This window comes from Chaetomium fimeti (assembly GCF_033439085.1).
Source record: "Chaetomium fimeti strain CBS 168.71 chromosome Unknown B0H64scaffold_9, whole genome shotgun sequence".
Taxonomy (NCBI): domain Eukaryota; kingdom Fungi; phylum Ascomycota; class Sordariomycetes; order Sordariales; family Chaetomiaceae; genus Chaetomium; species Chaetomium fimeti.
The window spans coordinates 212,666-232,691 of NW_026944337.1; the positions used below are offsets into that span (position 1 = coordinate 212,666).

Genomic DNA, 20,026 nt, shown 5'->3' on the forward strand with positions numbered 1-20,026 from the left:
GGCTCGCACCCGACGCCAGCACGCCACGGCCTGGCACTCTGCCCTCCCGCCGTTCCATGGCAGGTTTATATTTCCCGAACGCAACCGCATGGCAACGGCCCGAGAACTTTCAAAATACCACCTTGCACGTCTACACAGCCAGGTTGACATGCACGCCAGTACCCTGCTGCCCCTCTCCTATCCGAACGTCGGACTCTGCTTTTCATGGACGGCGGCAAGGCCGGGTATGCGTCGAGGCATCCGCGAACCACACCACGGACTGGCCGAAGCACGCAAACACCCAACGGCTCGAACCAAGCCCATCTCGGTAGGTGAGAACGTTTTGAGGGTGCAACTCTGTCGAGTGTGCCCGTGATGGAGGTATCAGCGTGTCCGTATCCGGCCGTCACGAACATGACCTTCCTTGTTGTTGCTCGAGGTATCACTAATCGTGCAGGGCGGCATGTGGCCCCCTAAGGGGAAGGTAAAGATAACCGTCTCGAGGCAGTGTCTCGGTCGACGGAGATAAATAGGGGGCTCTTCGCCGGCCAAGATGTTCAGAGCAGCCCCCATCCCTCAGACAAACTCAGTAGACCAACCCCCTTCAACAGCAACAGAGTCAAACCCACCATGCAGCTCCTCACTCTGGCCACGCTTCTCCCCCTTGCCCTCGCGGCACCGGTGATCCAGCCCCGGGGTGCCCAGCTTATCCCGGGCAACTACATTGTCAAGCTGAAGGCGGGTGCCTCTGAGAGCACTCTGCAGGACGCCATCCGGCATGTCAAGGCTGGCAGCGCCAAACATGTCTACCGTGCCGGTCGGTTCAAGGGTTTCGCGGCCCAGCTGAGCCCGCAGGTGCTAGACACCGTTAGCAAGCTGTCTGAGGTATGTCCTGCTTCTGGTGATGGCCATCCCATAGTTAACACATTTGTAGGTCGAGTACATTGAGCAAGATGCCGTCATCACCACCCAGGCGACCGTCACCCAGGACGATGTCCCCTGGGGACTGGGACGCATCTCGAGCCGCACCGCGGGCGCCACGTCGTATAGCTACGATGATAGCGCCGGCGAAGGCACCTGCTCTTACATCATCGACACGGGCATCTATGTTGCCCACAACGTACGCCTGTTTTGTCTTGTCCCCATTTTCCTCTACCACTTCCCGTCTCTTCTTCTTGCTCCCCATGGGGCATGGTATGGTACTGACACCAGACAGGAGTTCGAAGGCCGCGCAACCTGGCTTGCCAACTTCATCGACACCTCCAACAGCGAGTAAGTCCAAACCAACCCCCCTCTCCCCCGGCCCCTCTTTGTTCCTTCAAACACCCAACCTAACACCCCGCTCCCCCCCACAGCGGCGCAGGCCACGGCACGCACGTAGCCGGAACCGTCGGCGGCGTGACCTACGGCGTGGCCAAGAAGACCAAGCTGTTCGCGGTCAAGGTGCTCAACGCCAACGGGTCGGGCACCATCTCGTCGGTGCTGGCGGGCATCGACTTCGTCGCGGCCGACGCGGCCAACCGCACCGCCGCCGGCGAGTGCCCCAGCGGCACCGTCGCCAACATGAGCCTGGGCGGCAGCCGGTCCACGGCCATCAACAGCGCCGCCGCGGGCGCGGTGAACGCCGGCGTCTTCTTTGCCGTCGCCGCCGGCAACAGCAATGACGACTCCCAGTACTACTCCCCCGCCAGTGAGCCGACCGTGTGCACGGTCGGTGCGACCGATGTGGATGATGTGCGAGCGTACTTTACCAACTATGGTGCGCTTGTTGATGTGTTTGCGCCCGGTGTCGATGTGCTCAGCAGCTGGATTGGCGGTGTTGATCGGACTGTGAGTTATCCGTTCTGCCGGTCGAAGAGTGGGAAAGGTCACCTGGGTACTGACTGACTTGGGAAATAGAACACCATCTCGGGCACCTCGATGGCGAGCCCCCATGTTGCTGGCCTCGGTGCCTACCTGCTCAGCCTGCTCGGCCCCAAGACGCCGGCCGAGCTGTGCCAGTACCTCAAGGACACGGCCACCCTGGACACCATCACTGGCCTCCCCAGCGGCACCGTCAATGCCATTGTCTACAACGGCATCGCTTAGGAATAAGCTGGCTCTTGTGGCTGTCGTCGAGGGATGATGACATGGAGAGGTGAGACGGCTTGCGAGGGTCCGAATGGTGTGGTGGCTGTCTGTGGGGGTTGGTTCTCGGGCCCTAGGCTTGGTCTCTTTCGCTGTCTTTTCTTTAGACCGATGTTCGGAGAAACTCTTACGTACCTATGCTTGCTCAATGGTAGATCTAAATGCTCTTTGTTTTGATCCTCCCAATTGGTTCCACAGGAAATGGCAGTACCTAAGCTAGGTGCTGGCACTGTTAGCACTTTCTAGGTGAATGTGATAATGCAATTCCCATAATGGGAAGCTCCTTCTGGACGAAAGTGGGAGACAAAAGAATGCTGGACCGAGAGAATTTCGAAACTAGCCCATCAAGTTTCTAGAAAGTTTCGGCTCAAGAAATCCTGAATGTGGAACTCGCTCGTTGCAGAGATAAAAGCAGTAGTATACCACAGTATGTGAGTGGCTACGATGAAAGACTGAAGAGGACTGTGGTATAAGACTGAATAATGTGGAGAGATTATGAATAGTAGTCCGTGGGAAACATCATAGTTCCTCTCACAGTATGCACTGTGGTATCGGGTCTGTTCCTTGTTGTTGGCAGAAAGTTCGGATTGCATTCGCCCTAAGAGGCATTCCGAGATCCACGTTTGGTCCCCTCCCCCAGTCCAGAGCAGAACCGTGCTTGAATCTCTCTTTCACGTTGTAGTGTGTGTTGTAGTGTGTGTCTCTAAAACACGTTCTCGGATGATACAACTATCAAGGCAAACACTCAGCTGAAAGACAACAATACCCTGCCCATAGAGGCATTCCCGCTTTAACAATCCTTCTCGTTAACATATCTTAAACAGGTGATGAATGACCTTGTCTGCAAACTGCCAGACCAACTGCCAAACACCAACTCAGGAAACCGCTAGAACTGTCGCGCTTGCTGAACGTGCCGCAACGCCATTGAATGCAATCAACAACACGTCGAGCCCTCTGTTCAGAGGTAAACACCTTCAGTAAGGCACTCAATATGTTGTGATTCTGTTCATTTCGTCTCTTATGGTGCTTCAGCCCGTGATACTGTTGAGGTGGGCCCGGTCTCCCGTTTTTTTCCTATAAGGGGTTTCTTGAGAAACCCCTTTTTAGCTTAAACAGTGCGGGTAGTGCGTGTTAACTTGTGATAGCAGCTCGCCCAGATACTATCTCAAGTATTGACTTTCATTGTGTCCCTTCCTGCCACTAGTCGTTACCCACTTTGTTTTCAACCCTCCGATTTCTCAGAATTACTTCCTCTTCCCCCCCCCCGCTCCCCCATTTCTTCCAACTCCCATCTCGAGACCACGACCACTTCCCCAGACCACGAAGTTGTCGGGACAGCGCCCTCTCTCGCCCCCCTCCTCTTCCGCTTCGCCCTTGCTCTTTTTTGAGAATAAAAAATACACAAGTGACCAGGAGAGGACGAGGATGAAGAAGACCCCGGGCGTACCCTCGGGGGCCGCCGGCTCGCCGCCGACGGCACGACCCGCTGCTGCCGCGGCTTCAGCCGCCCCATCGACACCCTCGGTGCTGCCAGGCCTCCACCCGGGGGATGCCCGGCATGAGATCTCCGCCATCCGGCGGTCAAGCGGCCACTCCAGCGGCAACCAGGCAAGTCTTCTTCGTCTTTTCCCGTCAGTTAGCCTTTGGGTGTTGCGAGGTCCCTTGGTTGTGACCACCTTTGATCTGGAAGCCTGTAGTTTTGACGACGGCGACCCCCGACCCTATTATGCTAGTGTTGTGGCGACCCTCGGCTGTGACAACGGCTCTTGGAGTTGTGACAGCCCCTGGTTGTGACGACTCACAGAACTTTGGCGATCCTTGGCTTGAACGGCTTTGAGTCCGGAGGAGCTTTGCCGGCAATGGCGACTCTCGGTGCTCAAGACGGCCACTGGTGGTTGAGACGGCTCTTGGTGGTTCTGACAACGTTTGTTGTGATACCCCATGATGCCATGGAAGCGACGTTCAATGTCTTAACGGCCCCATCGTGTGTGAGAAACAACCAGACAAGCGCTAACCGGTATCTAGCGGGAGATTCAGCTCCCAAGCGCGTCTTCAGCCTCCCCCCTCGCCGGCAAAGGCGGGCGCGCGGCCGACAATCGTGGGGACAGCACCCCTGACCGGATCGTCGGCAAGAATACAAGGGGTCAGGGAGGAGCACGAGCGGGTGGTCTCGGGAGTGGATGTGTCGGCCAAGGGGACAACGCCGACAACGAGGAGGAGGACAAGGACGACAGCCCGGCGGGTGAGCCGGTGTTCCCCGGGGTGCGGCGGTTGCTGTACCGGGCAACCGACCCGCTCTTCTCGTCCCCCGCTGGCCCTTACCGCCTGCCCGCCCCCACGCCCCAGCATCAGATCAGTGGTGCGCAAGACGAGACCGCAGGCCTCAGCAGGGGCCCGCTGCCAACCCACCCCCCCGGCTCCCACCTCCCCGCGCCCCAACCATCGGCGCCCTCTGCCCCCTCCGCCCATTCCGCCCCTCCTCGCCTGCCCAAGATTGTGATCAAGGGCTCCCGCCCGGCCGCCGACGCCAACAACCAGCCCACGGCGGCCGATACCAAGATTCCGCGGGGTGAGGTGACCGTGCCCTCGGGCAACCAAGAAGCATCCGCAGCCGCCGGTGACGAGGAGCAGGCTGGGCCAGCCCAACGGCGGAAGAAGGCGACGAAGATAAAGTTGATCAACCGGTCCGGGTCATCTCTCGCAATTCCCAAGCCCGACAACGGCGACTCTGGCGCGGGGAACGAGGAGGAGGAAGGGGAGGAGGAGGAGGCGGGCACCAAGAAGCCCCGTCCGAGAAAGCGGAGCGCCACTACAGCCGGCCACGCAAGCGGTGCGAAGCAGGCCCACGCTGCTCTTCAACACGACGAGCCCAGCGGTGTTTCAGCCGCTGTCTCGAACGACGCAACAAAGCCTACCACCAAGAAGCCCCGTGGCAAGAAGGCTGCTCCTGCCCCCGCCCTCCCACCCACCAGCGCGTTACAGCACCAGAACCAGAATCTTGGTCCCAGTGAGCCCAGCGATGCCGCCGATAACACCCCAAACCAGGCGCCAAAACCCAAGAGGAAGTCGCGTGCCAAGAAGGACGCCCCTTTTCCCGCCAGTCCACCAAATGGTACTTCACAGCCCTGGACTCCAGGTCCTCAAGCCTATGGGCCTTTCTCTGCTTCTTTAGGCTTCTCGGGCGTGGCTTCAAGACCCCCGGGTCAGACATCTCGTGCCAGAAACCCCAGCGTAGCTCCAGTTGGTCCCCCGACAAGCGTCCCAGAGCAGCCCGCCGAAAATAACGCCCATGATGAGCCCGGCTTCCTCCTGCCCTACACCCCGAACGATGCTTCAGAACTGGCCGGAGAGGGGCGCCCCTATGGACCCCCTTTCGACGCTGTAGGGGGGCTTGCGAGCGGTGCTTTTGTGCAGCCGAGCCACGATAACGACAGCCTTAGAGGACTTGCCCCAACTGGTCCATCGCATGGGTCGTCGGAACAATCCAGCCTTGATTACCGCCTCGCCGAGCCCGATGCATATAATCCCCCAGGCGAGCCGTTCGAGCACCTGAACCAAGCGGCGCCCGGCCTCGAGCTGTTTGATGCCGCTCGCATCAATCCCGCATTGGGTGCTCCGATCCCCTTCCCGCCGCCGGACCCGATTACAGCCCTCTTCCCGACCGTCCCTGTATGCTTCGACGCCAATTCCCTCACCGGCCGGATCTGGTACCCATACAACTTCCAGGGCGACATCGACCCCCATTGGGAGCCCTGGCCAAGAAGGCGTGACTACCCGGTAAGTCTCCAAAAAGTCGCATTCTCATTGCGTTAGTTCGGCTCCGTGCCATCCTCCCATCCCCCCTAGCCCATCCCCCACCCTCTCCCCTCGCCCAAGCCAATCCCACTAACACAGTCTCGCGCAGCTCACCCCCGGCACGGGACCCTGCAACCCGACCGCCCTGACCGCCGAGCCCGACAGCTCGATCCCGCAGGCGATCCACGAGGACATCCGAGCCCTCGCACAGCAGGCCACGCTCTTCTCGCACACCACCGACAGCGTCGTCTACGCGCACGACGCGCTCGACAATTGCGGCTACGACTTTGCGCGCGAGCCGCTGCGGACGCCCATCCCGAGGGCCGTGCGCGGCGTGTTGGCGGGCCATCGGCCGTTTGCGTTTCCGCGGTCGGGGGCGAATCCGTTTATGGGGGCGGAGGTCGCTGATGGTGAGGAGGCGGAGGTGGGCGTGGGTGTGGGTGTGGGTGTGGGTGTGGATGGGATGATAGAGAATGGGGGCCCGGAGGGGAGGCCGCTTGTGGATGGGGTGGTGGTGCCGCCGGCGCTGCCCGCAACGATTCGGGGTGGGATGGTGTTTGAGAGGGCGGATAATGTGCTACTGATCCCGGCTGGGTGGAAGGGGGCGTTTACGCCGCCGAGGGAGAACGGGAGGGGGTTTCGGAGGTTCCCGCGGCGCGGGGCTATTGCTGCTAGAGGGGGTGGGATGGATATTGAACAGGGCCGTGGCGAGCCTGGTGCTGCTGCCGTTGCCGTCGACGAGGGGTTCAACGATCGAATGGCGTTTGAACGACGAGCCTACGTCGAGATTGGCGGCGACGTGGAGGACGATCTTTATGGGAACAGCCAAGCCGGCAACATCACGACAGAGCGGCAAGGCCCCGGGTTCGAGGATAACACTCCCGTGGATTTCGAGCACCCAATATACCCAGGAGCTGCTCCCCAACCGGCGATCGGCGGATATAACGCTAACAACGGCTTTGGTTTCGCGGCGCCCAGAGAGAGACTGGGAGAGTTTGACGGGAACGGCTTGGGTGATAACGCGATCCTAAACCAAGGACTCGGCATAACCCCAGCAGAGATGGATGCTACCCTCTCGGGCGGAACCGGCTTCCCTGTCCCAGACTATCATCCCAACAACTTAAACCAGCAGGCAGCCGCATTGAACGACGACTTCCCCATCCTGAATGGCCAAGCCGCCGTGGCCGAGGGTCAACCCGCCAGCTTCAACGGGCTTCCCGCCGCATCGAACTACAACTTCTTCAACATGAGCGACCAAGGCCAGCCCAACAACTTCAACGAGCAGTCTGCTGCTGTCGAGAATCGGTACGCGAATACCTGGCCTAATTTCGAGCAGAAACAGGCTGAGCGGTAGGCGGAAATGGAAGCTTTGGATCTTGAGGAGGCCCGGGCCGCTGAGCGTGCTAGGTTCTAGTAAACCTCCAGGTTCTAGGAAGCGCCTTCACCGAGCGAGGGTTTGATATGATCGGCTGGAATGGATGGGGATGTATCGAAGGACAAACGGAGGAAGGAAAGTAAAGCGTCAAAGAAGTCGTTTATGTGTGGTTGATGGATCGATTTCTGTTTTGTTTTTCAAGGATGGGCGGGAGATTTGAACTTTGGGCTAGTTAATGAATGATCGGTTGCCCTGGGTGCGGCGCTTACCAATTCTTTCTTTCTTTAATAATAGGTACTCCAGGTGTCCACGCCCGTATTAGGGATGAGTGCCACCTTGAACAACACTGGTGGTACCCGCCCCAGAGGAAGCATCGGGGTCACTCCGGGACTGTGTTGAAATTTGAGCTCGGGCTCATGGAAACCATGTTCACCCCGCCGCTATGTACGGAATAATATTTCACCATCTAGGTTCTGGTTACGGCCATCAAGGTCAGCTTGCTTGCTACATTGTGTGGGTAATTCACCTCATCAGTCTAGGAACGCCACCAAAGTCGTTCAGAAATAGAGCACAGGCCGCCCTTGAGCAGTTAGCTGGTGCTTGGCCATTTCCACGGGAGATAATAATAATATAGCTACCTATGAGCCATAATCTCGCTGACCCGGCTGCCGTGGCTTGCTGCTCCTTGGAAACGTGGTTCGGGGTGGAATACCCGGGATTACAGAGGAGACAAATGAGATTAGACAGGTCGTCCCGAAAGATGACTCGGAAGCGGCATATCGCTACCGATAGGGACAGTAAATGGCGGGCTTTTGTACAGCCGTCTTGGCAGTCTAAAGATCGTCGTCGACTCGGTCAACTAACCTCGTTGGAGCGGCGAGGCTGGGGGGACGGGATTGAGCCGGGCGGGAGGGGGTTCAACATCCATGACCCAAGGCAGACCCAAGGGCAACCCGGAACCGACGAGACCGCTGGCTTCAAGTCAGCCAATGAGAAGCATTGTGAAGCACTGGACGATAATAAAGTTGACAGATTCGTGCAACCGGAATGAACCTCGTCAAGCGGGTGTTTGCCACCGAACGGTCCAAACCGAACTGGCAACATGGCTGCGTATAATAAGAACGTGCGGCGCTCCCCCAGGCTCGACCGATATTGTGTCTAAACATGGGGTCGATCATGCCGCGGCCATCCCGTGCGGAAAGTCCAAAAAGCCAAAGGGAGCAAAACTGAATGTGAAAATGCCTTGCCACCTGTCTTGCCACGAAAAGTTGCCCGAGGTATGGAGTGCTTGCCTCCAACCCTCACCTCCATACCTTACCTAACCGGTGCTCACCCACTTTCAGGGCTTAGGGTCCTGAAGATCGGCAGGGAAATAACCCAATCCGGGATGCCTTTTGCCGAGGTGTGGAAGGTGGAGCCGCAGCGCGATCATTGCGAGATCTGGAATGCGGAAAGAAGTGCTGAGTGCCGAAGCCAAGACTTCCGCCTTTTTCTCCTTCCTCCTTCAGTTGGGAAGCGGTCAAATCACGAAAATGCGCCGTCACTCGTGGTTGCCCGAGACCGAGTCAATCCATGAACGTGGTCTCCACAGCGTGCTCGAGTGGAGAACTCGGTCATTGTTAGCAGCCTGAGCTTGGGAAACTCGAGTTGGGATGGAAACAACACTCTTCGAACCCCTCCAACCTCCTTCTCACCTCCAGAAAACCCCCGGCCTCCAACCAACAGCCACAACCAAGACCCATCGACCCATGGAAAAGATGCGTTACCGCCCAACACCCACAACTACACCGGCAACAACTGGCATGACACGTCGCGCTTAAAACCAACTGCCGACTGCCGGGCTGCCGAAGAGTGTCGCACAAACAATTTTTTTTTTTTAAGACTGAGCCAAGATTAGACGGTCAAGCAGCAAACAACTTGAAGCGCCGGCTGTGCTGGGCATGCATTCCTTTTTCGACCACTGAATTTGCATCAGATACCAACTCTCAGCCACCATTGGACGTTGCAGTGGTGCGTTGACCCCTGCCAAGCTTTGTTTGAGAGCCGAGAACAATGCGGGTCAGGGGTTCAGAGAGATGGGACGGCTCGAGGGTGTTCAGACGGGGGTTCAGACGGGAACTCGGGTTTGTTTTCCTTCCAACAATGGACGAACACCTGGCTCATCCGCGCGGAGGAAAAACGGGCAGCTAGCCAGTCAGGCGGCTATTCCCAAGGGAAGCGCCAAAAAAGCACCTTTTGGGTCGAGTCTTGGCTTTCTGAGGCTCTCAACTGGGCTGCCAAAAACGCCACCTACCTAACTACCAAGTAACGCCTTCGGACTTTCGGCGAACCTCTCGCCAAGGAACCAGGGGACACTGGATGCATGTTTCACGTTTGACAGCCACACCGTCCGGGAACATCACCAACTGTGAACCTCGCGATTTGACATTCTTCGCACACAAGCGGTTATGGAAAACCCGAAAGAGAGGCATCCGAGATCTGATGTCGGTCGGGTCTGGGCTTCCACACTTCACATCAGGGTTCGATCTGCGCCCCGCCTCCCCGGATGATGATCAGATGAAGCACCGCTTCCGGATGAAGTGCTGGCACTGATCTTGATCGCCACCCCTCGCGGTAACGTCAAGGGTCAGGGATGTCAGGCCAGCGCAGACCTTTGCCCTCGGAGGTCTCCCAACTGCCCAGTCTGGCAGTTGGCTGGCCAGAAGCGACTGTTGGGGGTTCCCGGCGCCACCCGGCATGTCCCTGGGACCCGTCCGCCACGGCCGATTAGAATAAGAGGGGTGCCGGTCTCTGCTGGTCGTTTCATGCAAGCTTGGAAGGATACCTCCAATCAGAGCTCCCCGTCGGCCTCCCTCACACCCTGGCTCTGATCGCTGCCGTCGAGACCCATGTGGATTTGAGCTCCCCCTGGTCTGGTGTGGTAGCCAATTTATACGGCATATAGCTGCTTGAGATCCGCATTTTGTTTTCCTCCCTCCAGGAATTTCTCCCCGCCCTTCGCGTTCGCTTTGAACCATTACATTCTCTACCAAGCCCCGGTCTTGTTTTTAGTCATTCCTTCTTTTTGGTCTCGCCTTTGTCGGACCGCCCTCGTTCCCTTCTGATAAGACCCTGTGGGCTCACATTCCTTTCGAAACGCTAGAAGCGCTTCACCGTCCTTGACTTACACGGCCGCGGCTTGCTTGCACGCCTTGATTTGAACCGACAACCCGAGCAACGAACACACACAACTACAGCCAGCAAGTCACCGTTCAGCCGCAACCATGCGTAGCACGCTTCTCTTCCTGTCCCTCCTCTCCTCGCTGGTATCCGCCACGCCAGCCCCCGTCTACCCGGGCTTCAAGACGGTCTGGTCAGATGGCTTCGAAGGCAGCGCCGGCGATACCCCCAACAAAAACAGGTGGAACCTGATCACCGAGTAAGCGCCCTCTTTTCGCTCTTGTATCCCTCCTTCACGTCTCCACTCCCCCCACCCTTGACGACTCAACGATGGTATCCTAACCCCCTCCCCCCAGCGTCCGCACAAACGGCGAGATCCAAACCTACTCGACCTCAAACCGCAACCTCCAAATCTCGGGCGGCGGCACCGTCCAGCTCGTCCCGCTCAAGTCGAAAAAGTCCGGCAAGTGGACGTCGGCGCGGATCGAGACCAAGAAGGCCTTCACGCCCAAGCGCGGCAAGCTGACCATGTTCGAGGCGGCGATCCGCTTCGGCGACAACCCGGCGTCGCGCCGCCAGGGCCTCTGGCCCGCCTTCTGGATGCTCGGCGACGCCGTCCACCACGGCACCGAGTGGCCCCTCTGCGGCGAGCTCGACATCATGGAGACGGTCAACGGCCTGCCCACCGCCCACGGCACCACCCACTGCGGCGTGGGGGAGGTCGGTGGGCCGTGTCACGAGCCCATGGGGAGGGGCGCGTCGGTGGGTTTGTCCGATTATGGTTGGCATACCTGGACCCTGCAGGTCGATCGCACGAATGGGGAGGGCGGGTGGAAGGGGGAGGTGATCAGGTGGTTGGTCGATGGGAATGTGTTTCATCAGGTTACCGGCGCCGATATTGCTGATCAGGGCATCTGGGCTACGCTGGCGCACTCGCCTATGTTTATGATTCTGAATGTTGCTGTGGGCGGGAGCTGGTAAGTTTTGGGCTGTTTTATTCACCTACCATGTCTTGTTGAGGGGGGGATTTGCTGACTGATGCTTGTCACTACCTAGGCCGGGTGACCCGAACGCCGCGACTGCCGACAGCTATGGCAGCATGATGGAGGTCGAGTATGTTGCTGTCTACTCGTCGTAGTCGGGATGTGGTTTTTGGAGGGGGCTCGTTTTTGGAAAAAGATTGTTTTGGGTCTATTTTTATCGACAGCGCAGGAGCTGGCTGGGTGGGCACGGGATCGATATGCATTTCGGGGGTGTTGTGTCCCTGGCATATCACGGGGTTCCCGGGTTGGCTTTTGGGAGACTTCATGATACCTCTGCTGTTTTGATCAGTGGATTCTGTTCGGCGGATTGTTGGCCATGGCCATGTTCCAGCGTTTTTGCATTCTAGGATGTACATATTCTTCACCCTCGCTCTGGTACATGCAGCAAGTTTGGCTTGCCAAATTGGACGTCCTGTTTACACCTCGCACTATTGTATACTTGTACATGGAGGTAAGTTACCGATACTGCCTACGCCTAAACGAAACCGAAGCCAAACCGACGCGAAACCGAAAGGATACCCCAGTCGTGACCAGCTCGACCGCATATGTCGTCATCGTGAACAGCACCTGGGCTGCAACCATCCCTGCCAAGGAAATCCACGACCCCAGCGTATCACTATCCCAGCCGAGTATCGCAGACCTCCATCATGGTGACGCCAGACCCGCGGGCGAAGGCTTTCACAAGCATGGCCTCACATGTTCCTAGCGGGCCGTATAAAAGAGCTCCGCTCTGGTTTCTACGAACCAGGGCGCCGTAGATGAACGACTCCGAATACTCGAGAACGAGGCGAGGAGTGTGGAGAGCCACCTTCGGCTGGTTGTACGTGAACATCGTCGTAACCCGGTCTCGTGTTTTCTGCGGTGCTCCTCAAGGAAACCATTCTATGGGATTCGGGGGTCCAACCGCCCATGTCATGTGCGATACAAGTATTAACCTGGTTCGATGATACCGCTGAGTAGCGGAAGCTTGTATTGGTTGTGTGAAATCTTCAACTCTTCAACGCAAAGCCCTAGGCCGCAGTAAGCTCAGCGGACACTTCCCCTGCTTCTGGCTTCGGACGCTTCGCCCTGCAGCAGTCCGCACAGGGCATCCCGCCTACCTAGGTATGCATGAGCATTTTATACAAATTTCGCTCTATGGATTTTAAGATCGCACACTCAGGTAGAGCGCTGCCTTCTCAACTCTCCGTCCCCGACGACGATGCAATAATCGACACTGCAGCGGGGGGGGGGGGGGGGGGGGGGTGCTTGAGCTGGTAATCCACGTGGATGCTGGCTTCTCCGTATCCATGGCGGGTTGCGGCCTAGACGGTGGAAAGGCTCAGAGGATACAAGGAAAGAAACCCAGTAGTTCCAGGGCAGCAAACAATTGTGGTAAGGAGAAGGCGTGAGTAAAATAGTTCGAGAAATTGGCACCAAGTTGGTTCTGGAATAACGTCCTCCTGCTGAAATGGGAAGATAGTTACGTAGGTACGGGGAGCTATTCCACTGTTCCGGGCCAAGGATAGGCAGGTAGCCAACTTTTGGAACGAAAACTTTTGTCGAGGTCAGTCAGAAGCAGGAAACTTTTGCACAAGCCTGCGCGTCTCGACTCTTGAGTCGTCAATATGTTTCTTTTTCGAGACATCTTCAAGTCAGGCGGTAACGAGCAAACCAGGGGGCGTTGTTGATGCCTTGCGCCATGAATACCAACCGAAAAAGCCTCGTCTGTGCCCTTCGCCCCTTTTGGTGTTTTGAGGCTGAGAACACCCTTGAACAAAAGTTTTTGCAAAAGTTTTGGACGTCATGCATCGGCTTCCTACCCGGTTCCAATCAACAGCATTTTGGTGTCTCACAAGGCGCATAATTGGCGACACCGGCTCTCGTCCGGCCCGGTAGCGCATCCCATTGGTAGGTCGATTTCGGCATCATGTGGTGCGTGTGCAAGAGTTAACTTGAAATATCCCAAATTATTTCTTGTAGTTGCGTCCAGAACCGGTGCTCTAGCGTTTCCAACCCTCCTAGCGGCCTCGAAGCCTTTCTACCTCCTTCATTCAAAGCTGAGCAGAACAATCCCGATACCAGATGCTAAGCCTACAATACACACCAACCGTCTCAAGAAAAGATGTCAGACGCCCGGCACCAAGTGCTGCAGAATGGGAGAGTCACAAACCTCAGATTGAGCGGTTGTATTATTCTACGAGTCTCGACCACCTCGTGAGGGAGATGGAAGGTGTTGGTTTTTTTGCTACGTAAGTCCCCTTGTTGTTGGCCTTGGTGGCTTCACTCCATCCCTACTAACACCAGTACCCCAACAGACAAGCCATGTACAAGTCAAGGTTTCGGCTCTGGGGGTGGCGTAAGTACATCACCCGCGAGCTTGCTGTCGAAGCCGACAAGAAGAGGACTCGCAGCGAAGAGGAAGGGAGCCCGACTTCTATCGTAATGCATAACGGCAAGGAGGTGCCGAACAGCAGGATAAAGCGTCACATGAAAAAGTACAAGGCCGACTTCCGCCAGCGTAAGTACCCATGTTCCACATGTGTGTCCCTCTTCATAAACTGATAGTACATAGGCCAGAGGGTGTCGGCATCAGTACACGCTGAGAGCAGCCTGGCAGCGTCTCGAGTCGTCGTCACGACACCAATCAATCATACCACCTCTCCGACGGCAGTCACTACCGCCCAGACACTAGAGTATGGGAGCATTTCCTATTTCGACCCGGTTCTCTCGCAGCACGCACAGATTGCGAGGCTCGCCCCTCAACAAACTCCTATCCGGATGGCTTATACTTCTCCCATCTTATCCTCAGATGTGGACGGCGCGAGCCTAGTATCGTCCCCGGGGTTTTACAACTACTACCCCAGCAACGACCTAAGCCGGGTGACTCCGAACGTTAACCTCACCGGTTATGGTATCCCGCCCTCCGGTGTCGAAAATTACAGCAATATGACCTACCAAAGCAGCCCTAGTTCGCTTGTTCCGCTGCAGGATCTCCCCAAAACTTGCCAACCGATCCACCACGCGGCGCAGAGGGGTTACATCAAGATTGTCAAGCTTCTCCTAAAGTTCAAGCCAGAATGTGCTGATCTCGAGGGTGAAAACGGCAAAACTCCCCTATTTCTTGCAGCACAGGAGGGCCACACCGAGGTCGTCGAGGCACTCCTCGCTGCTGGTGCCAACCCCAACACCTTTGACCGGAAAAACCAGAGGTCTTGTATTCACCAAGCCGCTCGGGGCGGCCATGTCGAATGTGTCCGCCTCCTCCTCTCAAAGGACGCTAGCACAGACGGTATGGACATTAACGGCGCAACACCGTTTAAACTCGCCTGTGAGGAAGGGTTTTTTGACGTCGCCAGACTCATTCTGTCTGAGAGACGGCAGGCCGGTTACTTCCTTGAGACTTGGTCCCTCCACCTGGCCGCCCAATTGGGCAACCTTATGGCCGTCCAATTCCACATTGCCATCGGAGCATCCGTTAATGAGGCCGTCGAGGGATGTGCCACACCTCTATGGCTAGCCTGCTTTCACGGCCATCTAGACGTTGTCAAGTTGTTGGTGAATGGGGGCGCTGCCGTGAACGACGCTTTGTCGAGTAGCCAGCGGCAGCCCATCTACCAAGCCCCGGAGAACGGGCACCCGAGGCTTATGCAGTCTCTACATAGCCGGGACGCTAATATCGTTCGCAGAGAGCTCAAAGGAGCGTCGCCGCTGTGGATAGCCAGTCAGAAGGGCCACACTAAAATCGTCAAGTTCCTCTTGGAGCACAAGGCGAGCCCCGGCCCACGAACCCTCGAGCCCCCCTCTTATCTTTATCCCGACGCGGCCAACAGCCACCAAGTCGAGGCGGCTTGGCCACCGCTCATAATCGCTGCCCAGGAGGGACACTTGGGCATTGCTGAAATGCTACTAAATGAAGGGGCAAAACCTGCCGTCCGCTCTTCCAGCGGGATGCAGCCCATCCACCAAGCTGCGGAGAACGGCCACCTCGAAATGGTACGGCTTCTGGTTGCCTGGGGTTCCGATGCTGACTGCCAATGTCCCGGCCGGGGAGGGCTCAACATCACGCCACTATGGCTTGCTTCGCAAGGTGGGCACGATGCCATCGTCGAGTTCTTGTTGGAGAAGGGCGCCTCCCCACTCGTTAGCTAACATCCCCTGCCCATTGGCGTCGATGACAATCCGAAGCCGGGGTTCTGTTTTGGCTTTGTGCATTTCTTTGGTTATCTCTGGCTCAACATCGGACTCTCTCCTCTTTGTTTTTATTCTGGCGCCCGAGAACTTCACAATTTCGAGGACTTTGGATGGGGGATATGAAGTAGGAAAGCTTACTTTGGCTAATTTCCGGGCGTATCGCTTTCTTTGTATAGTTAACTCCCCCGTCAGGCATCTTGCAGTTCTTGGGAAGGGCGATTTACCTCAAATCGTAGTGTTCTGTATCCATTTAGATTTCCCCTCATGGTCCCATAAGCAGAAAATGCGATGCCCTCAACTGACACTAAATAGGTAATAAGATTCCTTCCTCTAGCACACCAACGAGATTTCCCTTCTAGCTGGTAACTACGAGTATGGGGCAAACTGCATCTCACCGCCCTAGCTACTAACGGGTCCAAGCACGCTAGCGGTAACCAAGCACTCAGTTCCATCCCCTTGCCAAAAGCTTTTGCCGTCGGCCAGAAACTTCTGTATCTCTGCTCCTGCAGCAAAACCTTTGTCGCAAGCCGGCATGACAGAAAAGTTTCGGGCCATGGGAGCTCTATAAAGGGTTAACAACAGAGAGTCTGCCCGGTTCTCACGTCTCGCCTTTTTGTATAAAGAAGTCCCATCCCATGGTCCCAACTCCTCCCAACCAAAACCTCGAATCCAGTCGACCTCCTTTGCAGAGCATTTCAGCGCACAGGGTCTCAAACCTAAATCATATTGTAATTCTGTCACTTGACCACTCTCCACTTTCTTGTTGAGCCACCATCCTACGCATTTCATTCATGGAAGAGGTAAGCCAACAAACGCTTTGCTCACCCCATGTGTTTACCACGGCCACAAGACACAGTAGTCTTTAGTCCTACTACTATGCACTGTACTAACTCCGAGCCCATCGTCCACAGACTCAGAACAACTCCACCATGAACCACAGCGACGACAACAACAGCAACAGCAGCAACAGCAGCAACAACAACCGCCGTCACCGTAAGAGAGACCCCAACAAGCCGTCGTTCGCCATGATCTCCTGGTTCGCCGAGAAGCCGGGCCAACAACCCTTCTGTGGTCTTGCAGGCGTCACCCTTGTCAAGAACAATTCTAGCCATATGATGGTGTCGCCGTTGGACGAGGACCTTGGGTTTGGGCCGACCTCTGATTCTGCGAAGAACGATGGTGGCGAGAAGTAGGTGCCGGTGAAGAGTGCTTATTTAAGATGCGGATGTGTTTGAGGTCTATTAGTAGGCATGTGTAGCTAGAGTTGAAATGTCATTAGTTAGAACCCTTCGTGTGTGGTGATTGCGGGAGTTGTCTTGTCCCATTAAGAATCCTCTCCAAACCTCGCCCCTTTTTGAAACAGAAAGATGCAGCGAGCAAATAAAAAGTTGATGGGTCGGACCCAAGGACCGTTGACAAAAAGCAAAAGTAATCGACGTGGGCCTGATTCGAACAGACGCTCCCGAAGGAACAAGATTTCTAGTCTTGCGCGTTAGACCACTCCGCCACCACGCCTTGTTTGTGGGTCGACAAATAGACGATCCTTGAACCACTCAGGGGCAACCCCAAGCCTGACGACCAACGCCAAACCTCTTCAAGTGTTAACCACGGGTCGAGTCCCTGCTCTATGGTTTCATGTCCGCACGATATCTAGGTCTGGTTTGCGCTTCCCCCGTCTCGTTACGGCACTAGGCAAGTAAATTCAACACCCAAGTTATCAACTACGCGGGCCTTTTTGCCAGCTCCAAACTCAGGGAGAGACTCCCCCTTCATCCAACGCCCGCCCACGATGTCGCCTCCAAGACTCGACCGGCACTTCAAATCCCTCATCTTTCCCATGCTAGCCCTACCATCCCGTGCGCTCCCCTTCATCAAGACCCAAGAGCCTCCCGCCCGCGGATAAGATCCGCCGCCTTCTCGGCAACGGCATACACCGTGGCCTGCAGCGCGCTCCCCACAATCAGCGGCATCACACTCGCATCCACCACCCTCAACCCGCCCACCCCATAAACCTTCAACTCCGCATCCACACACCCGCCCAACCGCTCCGGCATCATCGCGCACGTCCCGCACGGATGCGCCAGCGACGGCCAAAACACCCCGCGATCCGCCCTCAACCTGCGCAACAACTCCTCATCCGTCTGTCCCCCCTCCCCAACCCCATCCCCCTCCCCAACCCCAGTCCCATCACCAGGAAGAACCTCCACCGGCCCCAACCCCCCCAACCCCTCCCCGCCCCAAAACGCCCTCGCATGCCGCACAATCCCCACCACATTCGCTGCATCCACCGGGTTCTGCAGCGTATGATACTGCACCACCGGCAGCAACCCACCCCCACCCCCACCCCCACCCCCCTCTGCTGTAGGATCCAAGGTAACAGTCCCCCGAGAAAGGGGTTTCAGCAGCGGCAGGGGCGCGACACCGTTTCCGCGGAGCGGGTGGCAGGTGATGGCCGAGGTGGGGGAGGTGAAGCTTCGGGCGAGGAGGGCGCGCTGGGCGAGGAAGCCGCGGAGGAGGGCGGGGGAGGTCTGGTAGATGGGGGGGAGGTGGGCGGTGGCGTTTTGGGTGAGGAGGGTTGTTGCGAGGGTGGAGGGGGTGGAGGGTGAGGTTTGACGGTGGAGGGTGGAGAGGGAGTGGTAGGCGATGGTGTTGCCGTTGGCGGTGGAGATGGGGCCGGTTTGGTGGGCGAGGTATTCGGCCCAGGCGGTGGCGTTGTAGGTGGCGTTGGTGGTGATGGTGTCGGGGTTGGGGAAGGATTGGTTAGAGAGGGAGAAGAGGAGGAGGGTGGTCGGGTGGTCTTGGAGGTTGGCGCCGACGGAGGGCAGGTCCTTTCTTACTTTCACTCCGGCCGCCGCGAGCACGGAGGCGGGGCCGATGCCGCTGGCCTGGAGGAGCTGGGGGGTCTGGATGGCGCCTGCTGCGAGGATGACTTCCTTTTTGGCGTAGACGCTGCGGGTGGTGTTGTCGGATCGCGAAACGATGCGCACGCCCTTGGCCTTCAAAGCCTTGCCGGGGTGGAACAGAATCTCTGTGGCGGTCTGACCGGTGATGAGGTGCAAGTTCCGTCGGGTAGCGTTGACTGGGTCATAGTACGCCGACCGTGCAGTAGAGCGTGTCATGGTGCGCGCATCGATGCTCAACGGAGACCAAAAGGCACCTGGTCCAAATCCGGCGTTGGCTCCAGGGGGTACGTCAAGCCCGGGCTGGTCCCGGAGCGCGTCCCAAAAGACCGCCGTATCGGGATACTGAAAATCAGAAATGTGGGTGCGCAGCGGCCCATCCCCGTACACGCTCGGATCCCAGGTTATGTTCCATCGGCTCACGACATCCGGTGACGGCGGTGTGAAGGTGGTGCTCTTCCGGAAGTACGGCAGCAAGCCCTCCCAGCCCCAGCCCGGGTTTCCCAGCTCCTCCCAGGCGTCGTAGTCAGCCTTGCTCCCGCGGGAATACCCCATGCCGTTGACGACGGAGCCGCCACCCACCACAGCGGCAACAGCCACGAGGGATGTGGTGTTATCCAGTTCGGGGTTGGGAGCCGATTCGGGGCGGATCATGACGCTCGTGTCCAGACCGTGGGCGTACCAAGGCACAATCGCCTCGGGCTTGTCGTCAAAATAGCCCCGTTCAATAACCAGCACGGTGACTGCGTCAAGTCAGCGGCCTAGAACTGTAGGAAAGGAGTGTTGCTCCGGTTCAACGTACTCTCGTCGTCCTCGGTCAGCCGGTTAGCAACCACCAACCCCGAAACACCCCCGCCCACGATGACATAGTCGTAAACACTCCCATCAAGGCCGTTATGCTTTGATCCCACCACGGTATGAAGGCCGAGTGCCAGCCAGCAGGCGAGAAAAGGAACTCGCAGCATGATTCCGCCCGTAGTTGCGAAGCGTAGTTAGTCACAGGACTCGAAGAGGGACGGCAAGGAAGAGGAGAGGAACATGCCCTAGCGAACAAGAACCTTATACGCCTGGTGCCTACCGGCAGCATTCTAGACTATTCCCAGTCGAGCCACCAAACCCCAGTTCGCACACTCCGGCACCGCTCGGTGATGCAGCACGCTGACTGATAAAGCTTGGTATGCATAGTGATTGGCCAGTTGCTTGGATATTGAGGCTGGAAAGGGGTGAGAAGCAGGGGGTTTGTTTAGGTGCTGAAAAGCGTTACTGCGGACTCGAGAGAAACGGTTACCTCGAGTGCTCGCCAAGGTTGGGTCCAAGTTTGGGGGTTGCAGGAGAACTCTTTGGCTGGGATATAACAAAAAGTTCGATATATGTCATCATATCTTCATCCAGATAGGCATAGGAATCCTCTCAAGATTCGAGGCAACTGGCTATTAACACGCCCCGTCGCCACTTTCGCTCATGCACCCCACGCG

At 57.2% G+C, this 20,026-nt stretch overlaps 6 protein-coding genes and 1 non-coding gene across 7 annotated transcripts; 5 read left to right on the forward strand and 2 right to left on the reverse strand.

Moving 5' to 3' along the window:
- Positions 1-609: 609 nt before the first annotated feature.
- Positions 610-2,067, forward strand: B0H64DRAFT_420293 (peptidase S8/S53 domain-containing protein; the record flags this gene model as incomplete). The annotated part of the gene is made up of 5 exons (XM_062805448.1): positions 610-864; positions 914-1,099; positions 1,196-1,251; positions 1,335-1,809; positions 1,879-2,067. The coding sequence occupies 5 exons, from the start codon at positions 610-612 to the stop codon at positions 2,065-2,067; spliced, it is 1,161 nt and encodes a 386-aa protein (XP_062654985.1).
- Positions 2,068-3,531: 1,464 nt separating this feature from the next.
- Positions 3,532-7,255, forward strand: B0H64DRAFT_330399 (uncharacterized protein; the record flags this gene model as incomplete). Its single annotated transcript, XM_062800935.1, has 4 exons — positions 3,532-3,802; positions 4,163-5,218; positions 5,444-5,769; positions 6,011-7,255. The coding sequence occupies 4 exons, from the start codon at positions 3,532-3,534 to the stop codon at positions 7,253-7,255; spliced, it is 2,898 nt and encodes a 965-aa protein (XP_062654986.1).
- Positions 7,256-10,512: 3,257 nt separating this feature from the next.
- Positions 10,513-11,907, forward strand: B0H64DRAFT_246477 (concanavalin A-like lectin/glucanase domain-containing protein). The gene is made up of 3 exons (XM_062799921.1): positions 10,513-10,694; positions 10,792-11,412; positions 11,492-11,907. The coding sequence occupies exons 1-3, from the start codon at positions 10,540-10,542 to the stop codon at positions 11,571-11,573; spliced, it is 858 nt and encodes a 285-aa protein (XP_062654987.1). The 5' UTR covers positions 10,513-10,539; the 3' UTR covers positions 11,574-11,907.
- Positions 11,908-14,559: 2,652 nt separating this feature from the next.
- B0H64DRAFT_310768 (ankyrin repeat-containing domain protein) lies at positions 14,560-15,591 on the forward strand (the record flags this gene model as incomplete). The annotated part of the gene is made up of 2 exons (XM_062800148.1): positions 14,560-14,788; positions 14,978-15,591. Coding segments are annotated over 2 exons (843 nt in total), but the record flags the coding sequence as incomplete, so codon positions are not given.
- Positions 15,592-16,433: 842 nt separating this feature from the next.
- B0H64DRAFT_409106 (uncharacterized protein) lies at positions 16,434-17,097 on the forward strand. Its single transcript, XM_062804693.1, has 2 exons — positions 16,434-16,451; positions 16,563-17,097. The coding sequence occupies exons 1-2, from the start codon at positions 16,443-16,445 to the stop codon at positions 16,842-16,844; spliced, it is 291 nt and encodes a 96-aa protein (XP_062654989.1). The 5' UTR covers positions 16,434-16,442; the 3' UTR covers positions 16,845-17,097.
- On the reverse strand, positions 17,085-17,166 carry B0H64DRAFT_t159. The gene has a single exon. It is a non-coding gene; the product is annotated as a tRNA-Ser (tRNA).
- A 67-nt stretch (positions 17,167-17,233) lies between these two features.
- On the reverse strand, positions 17,234-19,866 carry B0H64DRAFT_427067 (uncharacterized protein). Its single transcript, XM_062805764.1, has 3 exons — positions 19,354-19,866; positions 17,853-19,294; positions 17,234-17,792 (listed from the first exon to the last, which is right to left on the reverse strand). Exons 1-3 carry the CDS (start codon positions 19,514-19,516, stop codon positions 17,523-17,525), a joined length of 1,875 nt encoding a protein of 624 aa, XP_062654990.1. The 5' UTR covers positions 19,517-19,866; the 3' UTR covers positions 17,234-17,522.
- Between the last annotated feature and the right edge of the window lie 160 nt (positions 19,867-20,026).